At 37.9% G+C, this 16,083-nt stretch overlaps 3 protein-coding genes across 6 annotated transcripts in view; 2 read left to right on the top strand and 1 right to left on the bottom strand.

Moving 5' to 3' along the window:
* ANO3 (anoctamin 3) overlaps positions 1–3,724 on the top strand; it is a 321,270-nt gene extending 317,546 nt beyond the window's left edge. The window contains exon 27 of the mRNA XM_058446923.1: positions 706–3,724. Within this exon, the coding sequence (XP_058302906.1) occupies positions 706–888 (183 nt within the window). The 3' untranslated portion in view covers positions 889–3,724. The remainder of the gene's footprint in view (positions 1–705) is intronic.
* A 2,443-nt stretch (positions 3,725–6,167) lies between these two features.
* Positions 6,168–16,083, top strand: part of BBOX1 (gamma-butyrobetaine hydroxylase 1) — a 480,949-nt gene continuing 471,033 nt past the window's right edge. For all 4 annotated transcript variants that reach the window (XM_058446281.1, XM_058446283.1, XM_058446282.1 and 1 more), the window contains exon 1: positions 6,168–6,346. The gene's annotated coding sequence lies outside the window, so the exon portion shown is untranslated. The remainder of the gene's footprint in view (positions 6,347–16,083) is intronic.
* The window catches only part of SLC5A12 (solute carrier family 5 member 12), a 51,802-nt gene continuing 48,536 nt past the window's right edge, over positions 12,818–16,083 (bottom strand). The window contains exons 14-15 of the mRNA XM_032166384.2: positions 15,111–15,238; positions 12,818–12,967 (exon numbers count right to left, since the gene is read on the bottom strand). Of these exons, the coding sequence (XP_032022275.1) occupies positions 12,818–12,967; positions 15,111–15,238 (278 nt within the window). The remainder of the gene's footprint in view (positions 12,968–15,110; positions 15,239–16,083) is intronic.

Raw genomic sequence — 16,083 nt, 5'->3', positions numbered from 1 at the left:
GTGTAGTGGCAGGCAACTGTTCTCCCAGCTACTTGGGAGTCTGAGGCAGGAGGATTGCTTAAGCCCAGGAGATGGAGGCTGCAGTCAGCTGTATATATGCCACTGCACTCCAACCTGGGCAAAAGAATGAAATGCTGTCTCAAAGAAGTAATAATAAAATAAAAGTAATATGTTTTTTATCATAGAATAATTATGTAATAAAGGTAAAATATTTAAAGCAGCTATGATGATTTATGAACTTAATAGACATGAAAAATACATTTTTTGAGTTTGAGTCTAATGCTAGCCTAACAGGCAGACTGCATTCTATGTGGTTTACATGATATGTGTTATGATCTATTGGACATGGGTTCTCCCTGGATATGATCTTTCTCATCTGTGTGTAACAGTTCATGTCATAATAATATTTCATAATATGTAAAGATTTTATAGGAGTGAATTTAAGATTTACTCAGTGCTTATAAAGTGCTATCAACATGTTGTAGCAAAAAGAGGAAGTAATTCTTTGTTTTGTCCTAATACTTAAGGAAGAAAGCAACAGTAGTGTTTTCAATATAATTTTCGAAAATATTAATATTCTAGATGGTACATACTAAGTTCTGATGCTTGATTCAAGGCAAATGCAACATTGTTCATTGTTGTACTGTTTTATAATTAGCATTTCAGAATCTTTGAAAACTGTACTTTTCACATTTAAATTTGCAGCACCTCGTTTTTGGGATTAAGTCATTCATCGCATACCTGATTCCAGATGTACCAAAGGGTCTACATGACCGAATACGACGAGAGAAGTACTTAGTTCAAGAAATGATGTATGAGGCTGAACTGGAACATTTGCAACAACAACGGAGAAAAAGTGGTCAGCCTGTTCACCATGAATGGCCTTAGTTGACATCTGTTACCCAGTAGGGCTGATAACATTAATGGGAAGAAATGATGGTAACTGTGAATGCTAGGTGAAATCTAGGAGGAAGGCATACTTGGCAATCCACATGTATAATATGCTACTTGGAAATGTATCACAGCCATCTCTGGGATTTGAAATATCCAGGCTTGTAGGGAAGAAAACAATGACTTGACGACCTTACAGAGGGTTAGATTGACATTGCAGGAAGCCAGGATGTAATTCTCAGAACGAGTCTCAGGGAGATGTATGCGTGGAGACCTCTGCCTTCCATCAACTGCAGTGTAATGGGAAAGAGGGTGGTGAGGTTTTGAAAGACAGATTTCCATGTAAATGTTCACAAGCCAGACATGGCTTAAAATATCATGCAGTCTTCACTCACATACTAATTTGACTTTGGAAATTATGGTTGAGTTCAGATACTTACAAGAAATGACTTAAACAAATTCTTGCCTTGGCTACCAGAACTCTACATCCCTTCAGTTTACAGGTTGGTAGGAATTGCCCTTGTCTCTTGCTGAGATTATGGATTTGTGCCACAGGGGATTTATGCTGCTTTACATTGACTATGCAGTTGAAGAGTTGCACATCACCTTTAGTAGTCAAACCAAAAATCTAAGATTCCAAAAAGAACAGCATTCATTGAAATAATATTCCATTGCATTGGCTACTTCAAGTCTCTTTTATCCCTGGCAGAGACAGTTGCACTGCAATTTTTTGCACTAAATGCCAATAAAGCCACATACTTATAAACTATGAATGGCTATTCTTACATAGTTTAGAACACAATCCATACTTTATTGTGGAAGGCTGTTTTATAGTATATTTAATTTTTTCTCTATGATTTATTACAACTCTCATGGAATATTAACTTGAAATGCTGTAAATACGTTGGTTTTCCTTGTCCCTTTGCACCTTGACAGTACGTAGTATACATTGTGGTTTATGCAGCTCTGACATCAGTTTTTGCTATTGTAATATGTTTATTCGGGAAAACTGAGGCCAGATGCTCTGCAACACTTAATGCTTTTTCAACAATGTGCACTGTTACTCATGAGCTAATGAAAATAATGCATGAATATAAATCTATATTATTTGCTAAAAAAAGAAAAAACATTTGTGTTTTAGTTTCTCTTTTCATCACTGAAGGGAGTTTTATGTTATTTCTTTGATAGTTTTGATTTGGTTTATTTTTAACAACTCTCTAGAAACAAAGTCAAATTAATCACAAAAGACATAATTTTGCTTTGTTGTAGAATTTCTATTTCAACGTCAACTCTGTATCTATGAGTATGTCTGTTCCACAGACAGATGAGGCAGGAGTGATGGGGCACTCAAGAAAGTTCAGAGGAGGCATAAGCTATGGAGGTTGGAAAGGAAGAAAGAGAAGAGCTGAAGTAAATGTATGGTAGAAATAAGATGTTTCTTTGCAAAACAAGGAAATCACACATATGCACACATACATATTTATGGTTACTATGATTGTTATTATTTGTCCAATCAAGCAAAGCACCATTATTTCTAACATATAAAAGACCAGATCAAACACAATGGAAATAAAGCTACTACGTATATATGCTAGTATTTCTCTAGTGAGATTATGTTTCTCTTACTAGGAAACGTTTTTCTAAATATTAACACTGAAAATGTTTTAGCTTTTCCTTCTTTCTCTCCAGAAGGAAAGCAGATGGATGATAGCTGTTTCATTGTTTGTTTTTGTCAAGCATATTCACTTTCCTCCTTGTTCTCTGATTCTGAGCAAAGGAAAGGGCCTCAGACTCTGAACTTCCCTCACGTGCCCTTGTTATGTGAGACTCTTCCATTCAGATTGCAGAGAGGTTCTCATGCTCCCCCCTCCCTATTTGTAGCAATCGTAGCAACTAATTCCACTAAGTACAAGGGAGTTTTTTTTACACTTCTCCATTTTTATAGCATCTGCATTTCTTTTTCTTTGTTAGGTACATATATACACCTGCCTGAGTATAAATACTCTCTCTACCTAATAATAACATTAACCAACATCTTTTCCAAATTAGGGCCACAGAACAGCAACATTTGTCTGACAGTAGTATAAAGAATAATGATAGCTCTATGCTTAAGAAGTATTTCCTTTCCGTGTTTTTATATAGTCCCGTTAGGGTTTAAAACCATATTGATCAACTAGAAAGAAAAATATGAAAAGAGAAAAATATTTTAATTTAAAAATTGTAATACATTGATTTATAAAATGCCTTCTCTGATACTTTTGAAACAGATGTGAAAAACAGAAAAAGAAAAAATTGTCTGAAATGTTTATTTTGCAAAACAGTGCAATAGAATCTAGTTATGCCTTCATCATTGTTGACAGTAAATACTGACAGCCCCTTGCAGTGTGTTAGTTTTAGATCACTGTTTTAGTTGAGAGAAATGTTTTATATCATGGTTTTTATATGAATACAAATTACTTCTCAAAGATTTATAGCACACACTATTCTCAGGAATTCTGTATTACATGAATGCTGCTTATATATTTTCATATTCTAACTTGTCTTTTCAAGCAAACAACTAATATATATGTGCATGCAGTCTGCCTTGACAAGTTGTTCCAAGCTGAAGAGCTTTCACTGTACAATGTGTGGAAAATCACTGTAGATCATGGCTGAAATAGTTTGTAATTGTCTGAGTCTGTGCACGTACTTTTAGATAAAATGCTGCTGAGTGACTGCATGATGAGATACAACTTCTGAATGCTGCACATTCTTCCAAAATGATTCCTAGTACAATCTACTGTATGATGGAATGAATAGAAAACTTTTTCACTCAATAAATTATTATTTGATATGGTATTTTCCCTATAATTTGCATGTTAAGTTTAATTCTGCTTGCTTTTTAAATATTAAATTGAAATTTGTTTTGTATGGGGAGGGGGTGTTGTTCATTCTTTAACTCTACAAGGCTAGCTTCTTATTCTTGCAGGCCATTACCGTACTCTTAAAAAAGTTTGACTCTCTTCTGATAAGATCATTATTTTCTTCAAGACGTTTGCACATTATAAAGTGCTGGTGGGGAATCACGCCTATCTAATGCTTTGTACTAGACACAGATAAGAGAAGAAGCTTGATTAGTTCTTGTGAGGGTTAACAATACTGTCATCACCCATAAGCCCTTTCTCTTTTTCACATTTATGCTGGCTCCATCAATCACCATCAAAATCTCTTTACGACAGGAATTTTAGCACAGACACAGTGCATGCTAAGGCGGGAGGACACGCAGGAGCACCGTAGCCAAATGTCAAAAAGAGGCTACCAATTTGCGCATTTTTTTTTTTAAATGATAGTCAAAATGGAAAATCCAGGCGGCCTGCAGAGTTGCTTAACTGATATGGCTTGGTTAACTAGCCTGTCAACTGGGGGCAAGTTAATGTAAGCCTAGGGTGTGTGTTGTGTGTGGGTGTGCATATACACACTTGCGTCTTGCCATCCTTTGTATAAGAATCAGTGAGCAGTTACTGTCTTTGAAATATGCCCAACTCAGTCCTACTATGGTGACCAGATATTTCCACTCCATTTCCCCCGAAAATCACGGTATTAAAATGGACTCTGGGTATAGTTCTAGGTTTTATCCAGGGAATCAGTTAACATCTTACCTCATTCCTGGTATTCTTAGTGGCTCAGAGAGAACCTTTTAGGAGTGGCCTGAACAACCCAGCTTCTGATGAAAATCCAAACATTTCCCTACAGGCATTTCTATTCCAAATGAAATATGACAACAATACATAGTCCAAAGGAGATACTAAACGGGCTTTAGCTTGAATCATTGATCAGCCCAGGCTTCTGCTACCTTTGTAATGGTGATAAGTTATCTTCAATTGAATTTGCCATCTGGCTTCATCTGAAAAAACATACCCATGATCACATTTGATGGCTTTTTTGTTTTCTAGAGAACACAAATGTTACCCTCACTGCATCCTGGCCACGTCCACATTAAGATATCTTTTTTAGGAAAGTAAAATGAAACAAACAGTTGGTAGAAAAAAGTTTCATATTTGGGACCAGTTCCAATATCTGGTACTATTGTGTGCAGAATTGGTGGGTTCTTGGTCTCACTGACTTCAAGAATGAAGCCGCGGACCCTCGCGGTGAGTGTTACAGTTCTAAAGGCGGCGTGTCCGGAGTTTGTTCCTTCTGATGTTCGGATGTGTTCGGAGTTTCTTCCTTCTGGTGGGTTCGTGGTCTCGCTGGCTCAGGAGTGAAGCTGCAGACCTTCGCAGTGAGTGTTACAGCTCTTAAGGCGGCGCGTCTGGAGTTGTTCGTTCCTCCCCGTGGGCTAGTGGTTTCGCTGGCTTCAGGAGTGAAGCTGCAGACCTTCACGGCGAGTGTTACAGCTCATAAAAGCAGTGTGGACCCAAAGAGTCAGCAGTAGCAAGATTTATTGCAAAGAGCGAAAGAACAAAGCTTCCACAGTGTAGAAGGGGACCCGAGCGGGTTACCAGTGCTGGCTCCGGCAGCCTGCTTTTATTCTCTTATCTGGCCCCACCCACGTCCTGCTGTTTGGTAGAGCCCAGAGGTCTGTTTTGACAGGGCGCTGATTGGTGCGTTTACCATCCCTGAGCTAGACATAAAGGTTCTCCACGTCCCCCGACACAAAAGTTCTCCAAAGCCCCACCAGAGCAGCCAGACACAGAGTGTCGATTGGTGCACTCACAAACCTCGTAGACACAGGGTGCTGATTGGTGTGTTCACAATCCCTGAGCTAGACATAAAGGTTCTCCACATCTCCACCAGACTCAGGAGCCCAGCTGGCTTCACCCAGTGGATCCTGCACCGGGGCTGCAGGTGGAGCTGCCTGCCAGTCCCGTGCTGTGCGCTCGCACTCCTCAGCCCTTGGGTGGTCGATGGGACTAGGCGCCCTGGAGCAGGGGGCGGCGCTCGCCGGCGAGGCTCGGGCTGTAATGGAGCCCATGGAGGGGGTGGGAGGCTCAGGCATGGCGGGCTGCAGGTCCCGAGCCCTGCCCCGCGGGAAGGCAGCTAAGCCCCGGTGAGAAATTGAGCGCAGCGCCGGTGGGCTGGCACTGCTGGGGGACCCAGTACACCCTCCGCAGCCACTGGCCCGGGTGCCAAGCCCCTCCTTGCCCGGGGCCGGCAGGGCCGACCGGCTGCTCCAAATGCGGGACCGCCAAGCCCACGCCCACCCGGAACTCCAGCCGGCCCGCAAGCGCGGTGCGCAGCCCTGTTTCCGCTGGCGCCTCTCCCTCCACACCTCCCAGCCAGCCGAGGGAGCCGGCTCCCGCCTTGGCCAGCCCGGAAATGGGCTCCCACAGTGCGGCGGTGGGCTGAAGGGCTCCTCAAGTGCCGCCAAAGTGGCAGCCCAGGCAGAGGAGGCACCGAGAGCGAGCGAGGGCTGTGAGGACTGCCAGCATGCTGTCACCTCTCACTATCAAAGTCTACCCTCAAACAGAAACCTGTAAGTCAGTCCAATTTTACTGCTTTATGACTGTATCAGTGTGTGCTTCTGCAAAATTCTAGAAAAAGCCTCGTTCACATGCAGCCAGCCCAAGGTGGAAGTCTTGATTACACTAGACAGTCAGTTATGTGGGCTCTGCTTTACATTTTTCCCTAAGAAGGAAAGAAATGAGATTTTCCGGTATAGACCTGCATTGACTTCCTCAGAGTGTTTTTTTTTTCCATCTTAATTCTCTCTATGTGGTAAAAGCAATATCTCTGCCCTCTTTGTTTTTCAGAAAGTAACACTTCTTATATTATTCGTTGAAACACAAAATTTTATGAGATCTATTTAGATACTGCTCAAAAAATAATTGCCATGTAGGTGGCTAGTCCCATGTGCTACTCAAACTGCCTCAGTACCATTACAATCATTTTGAATTACATGTTGATACATGAAATTCAACCCTACCAGTAAACTCTTCAGGCAAAATTAAGTATCTTTCCAACAAGTAATATGAACAGACTTTTCCGCTGATCTTTACCCGGCGTATTTTTCTCTCTCTGGTGAGAAAAGAGATTGAGTGGCAGAAAAACCGGATGGCCAAGATAATTGTGGAAGCAGTGTTTTGAAGATGGTAAAGGCAATTTAGGGTGTTTTCTACCCATGCAAAAATGTCTGCTTTACAGATCCTACTTCAGTATCTGCTGTGCACACACCCTGCCTTCTTTCTGGCTGAAAAACAAACCATAGTGTAGTTCATCTGTTCACACTCAGAAGAAATGAAGGTTTTTTTTTTCTTAACTATGTTATGATTTATGAAGCTAAATCTAATAAGCTTAGATTTTGGTGACAACTCTAACCAAAGAATAAACAGCCTATTTTCAGTGTTGAAGATGAAAATACACTTAAAAAGATATACAATTTAAAGGATACACAATTTTATCTTCCTAATATATATGTCCATTGGCCTCTATATTGTATTTTTCAAGTAGGAAAGAGCTATTGGAATTCTATAATTGAAAAAGGAATTTGGGGGTGGCCAGGAGAGACAACAGTGGATTTCTCCAACCATTTTTATTCTCTACAGGAGAAATTATGTTGCAACCATATATTTATCCAGATGATTATAAATATTTGTTTTATTGCTCCTTTTACTCACTGCAGTTACGCTGCAAATCTTAAAAAAAAAAATACACTGTGTATTGTTATCATTAAACATTCCTTCCAAATTCTTAAATTCTAAAGCCAATTTAAGGAAGCTTTGCTCTGTTGAGATAGACTGAATCAATTTTTAAGAAGGTGACCTATTAGCATTCTTAAAAGTAGTTAGCATAAAGGTATATAAACCTTTATGAAGTGTATTCCAAATCAGTCAATAATGTTATCCACAAATTCAGCCTGCTTATATTATACTATACTGCAAATAAGTGATTTGAGGGTTGCTCACTTTTTTTATGTATAGCAGTTAAATTAAGACATTAAATAAAGAGTTACATGAAACTGCTCTTAGCCTCTTAAATGTGTCAAAAGCAGATCCTGTAATAGGGATGAGGTGTTCTGAACACCTGTGCACACACTTGCTTTTACAACTTGGGACACAGGTGAATCATTTCTGGAAATTCCTGAGGATAAGGTCCACAAAAGATATCACCATTATTCATTGCTTTTCTTGATTTATAGTAACCTACTTTATTAAGTTACAAACCCTCTTGATGTTTATTTCTGTGTGTGTATGTGTAATAACCCATGGGTGAACTAAATATTACAGGCATTATCCAAAACATCAAAAAGGAAGTCATGTTTTATGATATGAAAAACGTTATTTTGGCATATGCTTACTTGGTCACCTGGTAGACCTGCCTTAATCTATAAGGTTTTAACAAAAGATTTTAGAATAGATCATTATCTTCCATTCCATCCCTAACCCTGTAGAAAATATTCACATTGATAATTCCAATGCACTTAAATTGGAACTTAATTTTAAAAAAATTTAAATAATTATATATGAATTATATACCTATACTTGTTTATAGGCATTTTGCCTAATCTTAACTAGTTGTATAAACAACATTAGATTCAGATGTATTCTAGAACTCTGAAATTAAAAAGCTGGAAAAGATTTTGAAAATACAAAAATATCACATTAAATGTCCTACCGATGTACTGAAATATCATTATCAATGAACATCTTGCTCCACAGCATAAGATTATTTTTCTAATTTATGATGACAGCCTGACACTTCAAGAAAGGGTCATGTTGTGATTAAGAAGTTAAATACTTATGAGCTTAACTCTTTGTCTTCTGAAGATGGCTAATATTTGAAACACCAAAGTATAATATTGGAAAAATGGGCTCGTGCATGTTTGTTATTCACATGGGTATTTGCAAATCTACATTGATTTACTCAGGAGATTGGGGTGGGAGAGGAAACAATGGTATTATCTGTTTCCAAGAATTACCAATAAAATCTACCCATTAGTTAATTTACTATCAATGATGAGTTACATTTTATTAGTTTATAAATTTGTATCATTTTCATGTGTACCATTGATATCAATTAAATTTTAGTTATTTGAAAATAGGTTATACTACAAGATTATAAATGCTAGATGAAAGCAGTTAACTCTATAGTAAACCTAGCTAATTTGCAATATTGAGATAAAGTACATGAGACTTGTAAATATATAAATGTGCATATACATACAGCTGTAACTTCTGTAATATTTTAAAACAATTTATTTCAAAGGGAACAATTAAAGGGAGACTCCTATTTTTTCATATCTGATCTTTGTAATAATGTTTAATTAAGACTGTAACAGCACAAAAATATTTCAGTAATATTCTCTTTGAAATACAGTTTGAAAGCCACATGGCCGATGGTTTACTTTTTGTTTCTCTTTAGAATGAAATGGTGTAACCCTATAAAGTCACAAAATAGTAAAGTTCATTTTTAGCAAATACTATATAAACAAAGGGAAAAGACCCTCTCCACCTCTGTTGCTATTTTGAGAGTCATAGTTGCTTTGAACTGTGCATTGAGTAATAAACTTGGGCTGAGATGCTGTTTACTTATCAAGGTTCACATGTACAAAATAATAATAAATCATAGTAATGAATATTGCATCTTTTAGTAATAAACCTGTTTATAACAGTAGTTTTCTCTCTTTTCAGAATTTAGGACCTTTAGAAAAGTTACTCTCTGGAAAATAATATTTTATTTAAACTCTGGCATTAAAAAAACTACTCTTTGGAAATTTATGGCATGACTTTTAATGTATACATTCTGGTTTTCTTATTATTTCTAATTCTCAGAATAGTAACATATATTCTGATCCCACATCTTAAAAATCCTGAAGAGAAATAATGAAACCATTTAAGTTAACATGTACACCACTTTCTTCATATATTGCAGACCAAGTATGAAATATTCCATGTGGGCCAGTCACACTGTGCTAGCACTTTATATGATTTACTTATATAAATCTTCATAATAATTCTATTAAGTAGGGATAATGTTTAGTCCTATTAATTGGTGAATAAACTAAGATTTTAAAAGTATTGCCCGAAATTACCTAGATTTGTGTCAGAACTTGTGTTTGAACCTAAGCCACTTGACTCCAGTTCCTCACCTCAATCATAAGCTGTTGTAGTTCTTATTCCAAATGGTGACAAAAAATGTCTGTCATCAAAATGAATTCATTCAGAATGAGTTAAAGAGGCATTGAGGTAATTCTGTTCCATTTTTACCAGTATCTGTGGTTGTGCTTTAAAGGTACAGTGGTGAATATCAAGTTTGGAACATTTTAGGCCCCTCTAAAACTCATCATTCCTAGAGCCATTTATTGAGAATGTCTCTGGTCATGCTGTGGCAAAAACAGCCACAAGTTTAACCCTCTTCCATGGTATGGATGGAACTTGTCACTGAACTGTCTTTGTACTGCACCAGTGGCCTTGGCATGACTCTGGGCTGCTAATCCTAGGGAGGGCCTGAGAGGAGTGCTGGGACTCACTAGCTGAATCTATTGACTGTGCACTTCATAGTTCTTTTGCTTCACCACACAACAAACATGGTTTTCATACACTGTGGAAGACAGTTTCCTGTAGATTCCCATCTGCTCTATACCTGAAACCCTAGATTTGTGCATGTTTGTTCAATTAAGAAGAATGGGGGGAGTCTCTACATTGACCTCTAAAATCTCTTGAAATGTCATCTCCTAATGCCATAAATTTCATTACACAAGAGAAGGCAGAGATATTTTTATAATAATAATTGCATTTTCCAGTTGTATGACATTTTGATAACACTCCAGGTGAGATAATTAGAGACTGTAAAAGAAGAAACATTTTTAAAACTTTCTCGGAAATGTACTGACCTAGTGAAATGTCTTTAGGAAAATTTGTGAGTAAAATGAAAAATTGTATGGTATATTTTGCTTTTATGCTATCCCAAGTGGAAGTTCACAATCCTGATGTATTCCAAATCATATTTACATATATATGTGTACACATGTATATATATGTACATGCATATATAATACCTACCATTAATTTATTCTCATCCTCAGAATTGCTGTTTGTTTTCTTTTTATTCTTTCTGTCTCTCTCTCTCCCTCTTCCTTCCTTTCGTTCTTTCTTTCTCTCTCCCTCTTTCTTTCTCTCTTCTTTCCCTAAGATATTAATAAAGCCAACTAGTTTTGGCTCAGATTTCAATATTCACAAAATATATATTCTAATTAATAAGAGTGTCACAAATCATTTGGAAAATAATTGCACCTCTCAATTTGCAAATCCTTAGATCAACAGCTTAATTAGCATTGCCAGACTTTAAAAAATGATTCCAAAAATTCTGCTCCTTCTCATTTTCAGATATTTCTCCAAATGTGCCCCCTTTAACCCTTTCCCTCTATTCCCAAATGTATTTTTTTCTCATCTCTCTTATAAACTGTAGTCTAATACCTTCTTTCTCTTTCTCCATTCTCCTTTTCTATTTGAGTGGAGGGAGAGAAGGCAAGGATTGGGCTCTGTTTTATAAACTCCAGTTTGTCTGTTTTAATTTCTCCAATAATTTGTCTTTCTATCTTTTCTAATAATAAATATTGGTAATTTATTTTTTCTCTATTGTATGCTTCTTTCAAGGCTTTCTCTTTTGAGAAATATTTAAAGACAACCTTTGGAGTTCCTTATCCTTGCCTATTTGGACCATTTCTTCTTACTTTGCTAACACACTGTTTCTAGGCCTTTTGCTCTTATCTAGCCACCCAAATAAATATCTGACACCTTTGTTTCTTATTATCTGTCCTCTGACTTGGCGCCTGTGACATACTGGTTCTTTCTTTTACCTTTTCAGAATTTCACTTCTTCACTTCCTCCAAAAATCTTTCACTGCTCCTTCATTTGTCAACTCGCCTTTTAATCGGCAATACCCTCATTCTCCAGAACTTTAAACATTATTTTCTAGACACGAACTATGAAGTTCTCCACTTCTGTTACCTAACCCAGGTGGAGTGAGTTGAGCTTGCTCACATGAGTTGAATGCGCAGAGTACAAGTCTTGTGGACAATGTATTTTGTCCAAAGAAGAACCCTATTGCTGGTGAAATCTCCTATGGTCTGTTACACTATTTGCAACGTTCTGTTACCAAATTCTATCCTAACAACCTTCTATAGGACATTCCTTTTCTCTTTACTTAGCCCTGGAAAAAGGCTCCAGACTTCTTATTGAGCTCTGAGGCAATTTTTCATTGTAAAGTGATAGAGAGGAAGAAGAAATACTGCATGGACAGCACAAAAGGAGCAAAGTTTTAGTTATAATCGCTCCCACTAGCCAGACATACCATCTTCTGTATTTAGCTGAAATTTTTTTTAATGTTTAGTCAGGACAGCTAATGACTGGAATGACTGGAAGAGGACCTAATAGTGGTGGTGAAGGGATGTTGATAGTAGTTGTATGCCAATTGTAGCTACAGGATGGGAGATGGGTGGCATAAAATATGTCTACATGTATGTCAGGTATGAGGTCGGGGGTGGATGTCATTCCTCTCTTTTATCTCTCGTGGCAGAAAAGCGTTAAATATGCATATTCCTGTTTCCCGTTCTGCCTCTAAACTCCAAGATATTTTGATGGTTAAAAAACTACTAAAACGAAAAACCTGAAGTTTAACATGACACCAAGCAAAAAGACTTTGATTTCTTGAATGGTAATGAAATCCAGTCCTAATTTATTCAAGAAGGAAGTAGTCAAGGACATTTGGAGCAGGTTGGTTTTTCTCTATGAAAGTTGGAGTCTTTCAAAGAATATCCTGAGAAACAGTCATTTTGCATGTAGTTATAAATAAGTACAAATAGGCACCAGACATCCCTGTCTTCTAGCAATGGCAACTATACATATCTACTAAAAAATAGGCAAGAAGTATGTGGAGTTTGTGTGTGTGTGTGTGTGTGTGCATATTGTGCATGTGTGTGTGTGTGTGCATTCATACAGGTATTGCCTTAGAAATGGGTAATCTCAAATGCCATATTGTTGTAGCTTTTGTCCTTAGGATCACAGCCTGGAACATGTACCAGGCTTTCTCTCCTGAGTCCGTTCTGTAAGACAGATTCAGCCCCCTGTTTCCAGGCACTGCCATTCTCAAGGTTTTCCTGAGGGAAATAGAAAGACACATATTAGCAAGATAGCCTTGATGTACTCCAAATTAACCTGAGAGAATCTTGTTTAGGCTTTGGCTTCAAAAAATTATATATACGTACAAAAGAAGCATAAACAACTCTGACCTAATATATTTTCTAATTGGTAACTTTGATAATCCATGTAAGGTACTATTTGTAATGATAATAACAGCAAAAAGAACAATTTATTGAGCATTTACAGTATGTCTCGTGTTGCATGAAGAAATTTATACACCTCTCATTTAACCCAGCAATCCTGTGAGGTAGTAGTATTACCTTAAAGGAGAAACATACCTGTATCTCATATGGGGATGGCCCCCTTCCTACCTGGGAATAGGAGAGTCTGCTGATAATAACAGGGACACCTGTACACAAACTCCCCTGGATGCTGCTCAACATTATTTTTTGGCAAAGGAGCCCAATAGTGACACAAGGAGTGTCCCCTCCCTTTCAACTTAGCCTTGAGAACAGAAGCTGGCTGCCTGCATTAATTAAGTTTATTATTTATTCCAGGAAATTCTATCTTCCTGAGTCTGCAAACCAATAAATAACTTGATCCGTTGCTTCTAGAACTTCCTCAAAATTCATTTATACAAACAATAGACTGCTTAACCAGCTGCCGTCTCAGCAAAATAAATTGCTCATCTGGGTAAACAGCCCTTTTCTCAAAAGTATAGATTTTTCAGTGAAGCAAACTCCTTGCTTATCAAGCCACTGTTCAATTATCAAAACTGACTTTAGGACCCTCACCTGGCTATGTTTTCCAATTTTAAATTCTCACATCACAGTTTTGCCCAGTTCCAATAAGAACCCTGAATTGAAAGATCGACCTTAAGTCACTTAAGCTCAGAATTCTATAAATGGCTGCACCTAACTTCTGTATTCTGAGCCTCTCTGTAAACGTGGTGCTCTTGCCTCCTGCCATAAGTAATAAACTCAGCTTTAGGTGATATACATGCTATTCTGCTGTTTTCTGGAGAGGAGAGCAATGGACAACTCAGAAATATTTGCCGCGATATGGGTTAGGCTTCTCTCTCCTAAAATCGTAAAAGGATAAAATGTCTGGGACTAAAAGTGAATATAAGTTTAAACTAAAAAGAAAAACACAACAACAAAAAAAAACACTCCTGCCCTTAATCAAGCTGGGAAGACAGACACTGATAAGGTCAGCTGCTCCCAAGGTCTGGCAGTCATCAAATGCCGTAACAACTCTTTAAGTGACCATGCACTCTTACCAATGCTGCCCCAGATAGCTTTGTGGTCATTTTCTGCTTCCCATAGACCCCTTTAAGAATCATTCAGTGGGAACCCAAACCTTACAAAAGACATGTTCTTCCTCCCTCTTGTTGAGGGTGGCATTCCCCGATTCCTCTGAAGTACCTTGCTGCATCAAGTCAGTAAGTCCAATTTTGTCTAACTACAGGCTCTTTCTGGTGGTCTTTGGCTGATGAAACCTTAATAGAACTTGGGCAGTGTCTCTAGTACTGCCTGATTTAAACACACTTCTTTTTCCCAGAATAAAGAGAGCTGGGGAGTTAGAGAGTTAGGTGCTTCTTGCTGCGTCTTTGCCTGTACATTCCCACCATGACCTTGCTTTAGTTTATATCCCATAGAACTGGAAATGCTTGTGTCCATGTTTCTCTGTATAATACCCCCCTTACCCACCCAGTTTTCAGATCAGAAAAGCTGGAGTTGAGGAGTTAAATAATTTACCCAAGGAATGTAGGACATGGAACCAGGATTAATCCCAGGACTGTCTGACGCTAAAGTCCATGCTTTGAACTATTATAGGAGAATGTGCCTTCAATTTGTTCCTTTTCTATTACTCACTTTTATATTTTCCTAGAATTCGCCTTCACAGGGGTTAAAACAAACTTTGAAAACTGACTACCTGCAATGCCAGTAATTCAGCTCCAAGGCACTTTTACCTATCAACATATTTATGTGCTTAAAAGCTGATTAGCTGAGGTAACTCTGAAGTTGAAACTCAAATTCTTTCAAGTTCTCACATTCACTGCCTTCCCTTTCCAGAGCATCTTTGCAGCCGGTTTAAATGGGCAAAACCAGGAATCCTTTCAGTCCATACACATTTTTAGAAGCTCAAACATCAGCTCACCTGCTCTGTCCCACTGTCATGCTGAACTCCGCACCAGCATAGTGTTTTGTACTTCTTAGACCAAAAGCAAAATAAATTACAAACTGGTCTAATTAGCAGTGGTTGAATATCCTCACCTCTTTGGCGACCTATTAACAAAATAACAAATAGATTAGATGGTTGCAGGCCTCCAGGTCTTCCTTTACAGATTTAAACATTGTCAACTTGAAAAGTATGTTACTTTTTAGAATAAGAGTGAAAACAAGACTTAGTGGTTAATAAACAGAAATTGGTTAACTGCTGAAAGGGGTAGGAGTTTGTTTTTAAACATCAACAAATTGTCAGGTCAGTTAGACTCGTGACTGTAGAGTTAAACAGAGACAACCTATTTATTTTTAAATATCTATTATAGAAAACCCTACTAGTAACCTTCTTTGGCCAACAGAGGGGATAGCAGTAATTATGCAATTTCTTCCTTTAAAAAAGCTCTTGACTTTTTAGCCAAACCAGATATATTAATATTTGAGATCATCTAAATCAGTATTTGTAAAATTAGAAAGAGTATTTTTATTGTTCCTTCTTTTCTTTCACCCTAACATCCTGAACAAGCAATACCCTCATGTTCTTCCCAGGTACTTTAAGCATTCCTCACACCTCCTCATGCCTCACACCCTCCTTTTCCCTTCCTTGAAACATACCTGTTCAACGTCCTATTTCTTCAAATCCTGCTGTGAAACAAGAGTCAAATTGATATTCAAACCAAGATGTAAAGGCCAGTGATTTTGCTCCTCCCAGAACTTATGCAAATTTTAAGTCATAAAGACTATTCACTAATACCCAATATCATTCAAGGATAGTTATTAGTCCCATAGTCAGTGTAGTGTAAAGATCCCTAGAGGGAGGAGTGGAGTAGTGGTTACACCGTTGATCAAATTTCTTTTAAGTGCCAGATACTGTGACCATCCACAAACTTTTTCTCAAACTGCTTTCTAGA

Source organism: Hylobates moloch, unplaced genomic scaffold, assembly GCF_009828535.3.
Source record: "Hylobates moloch isolate HMO894 unplaced genomic scaffold, HMol_V3 SCAFFOLD_11, whole genome shotgun sequence".
Classification (NCBI taxonomy): Eukaryota; Metazoa; Chordata; class Mammalia; order Primates; family Hylobatidae; genus Hylobates; species Hylobates moloch.
The sequence above is the reverse complement of the archived record's forward strand: the minus strand, read 5'-3'. Positions and strand labels throughout refer to the sequence as shown.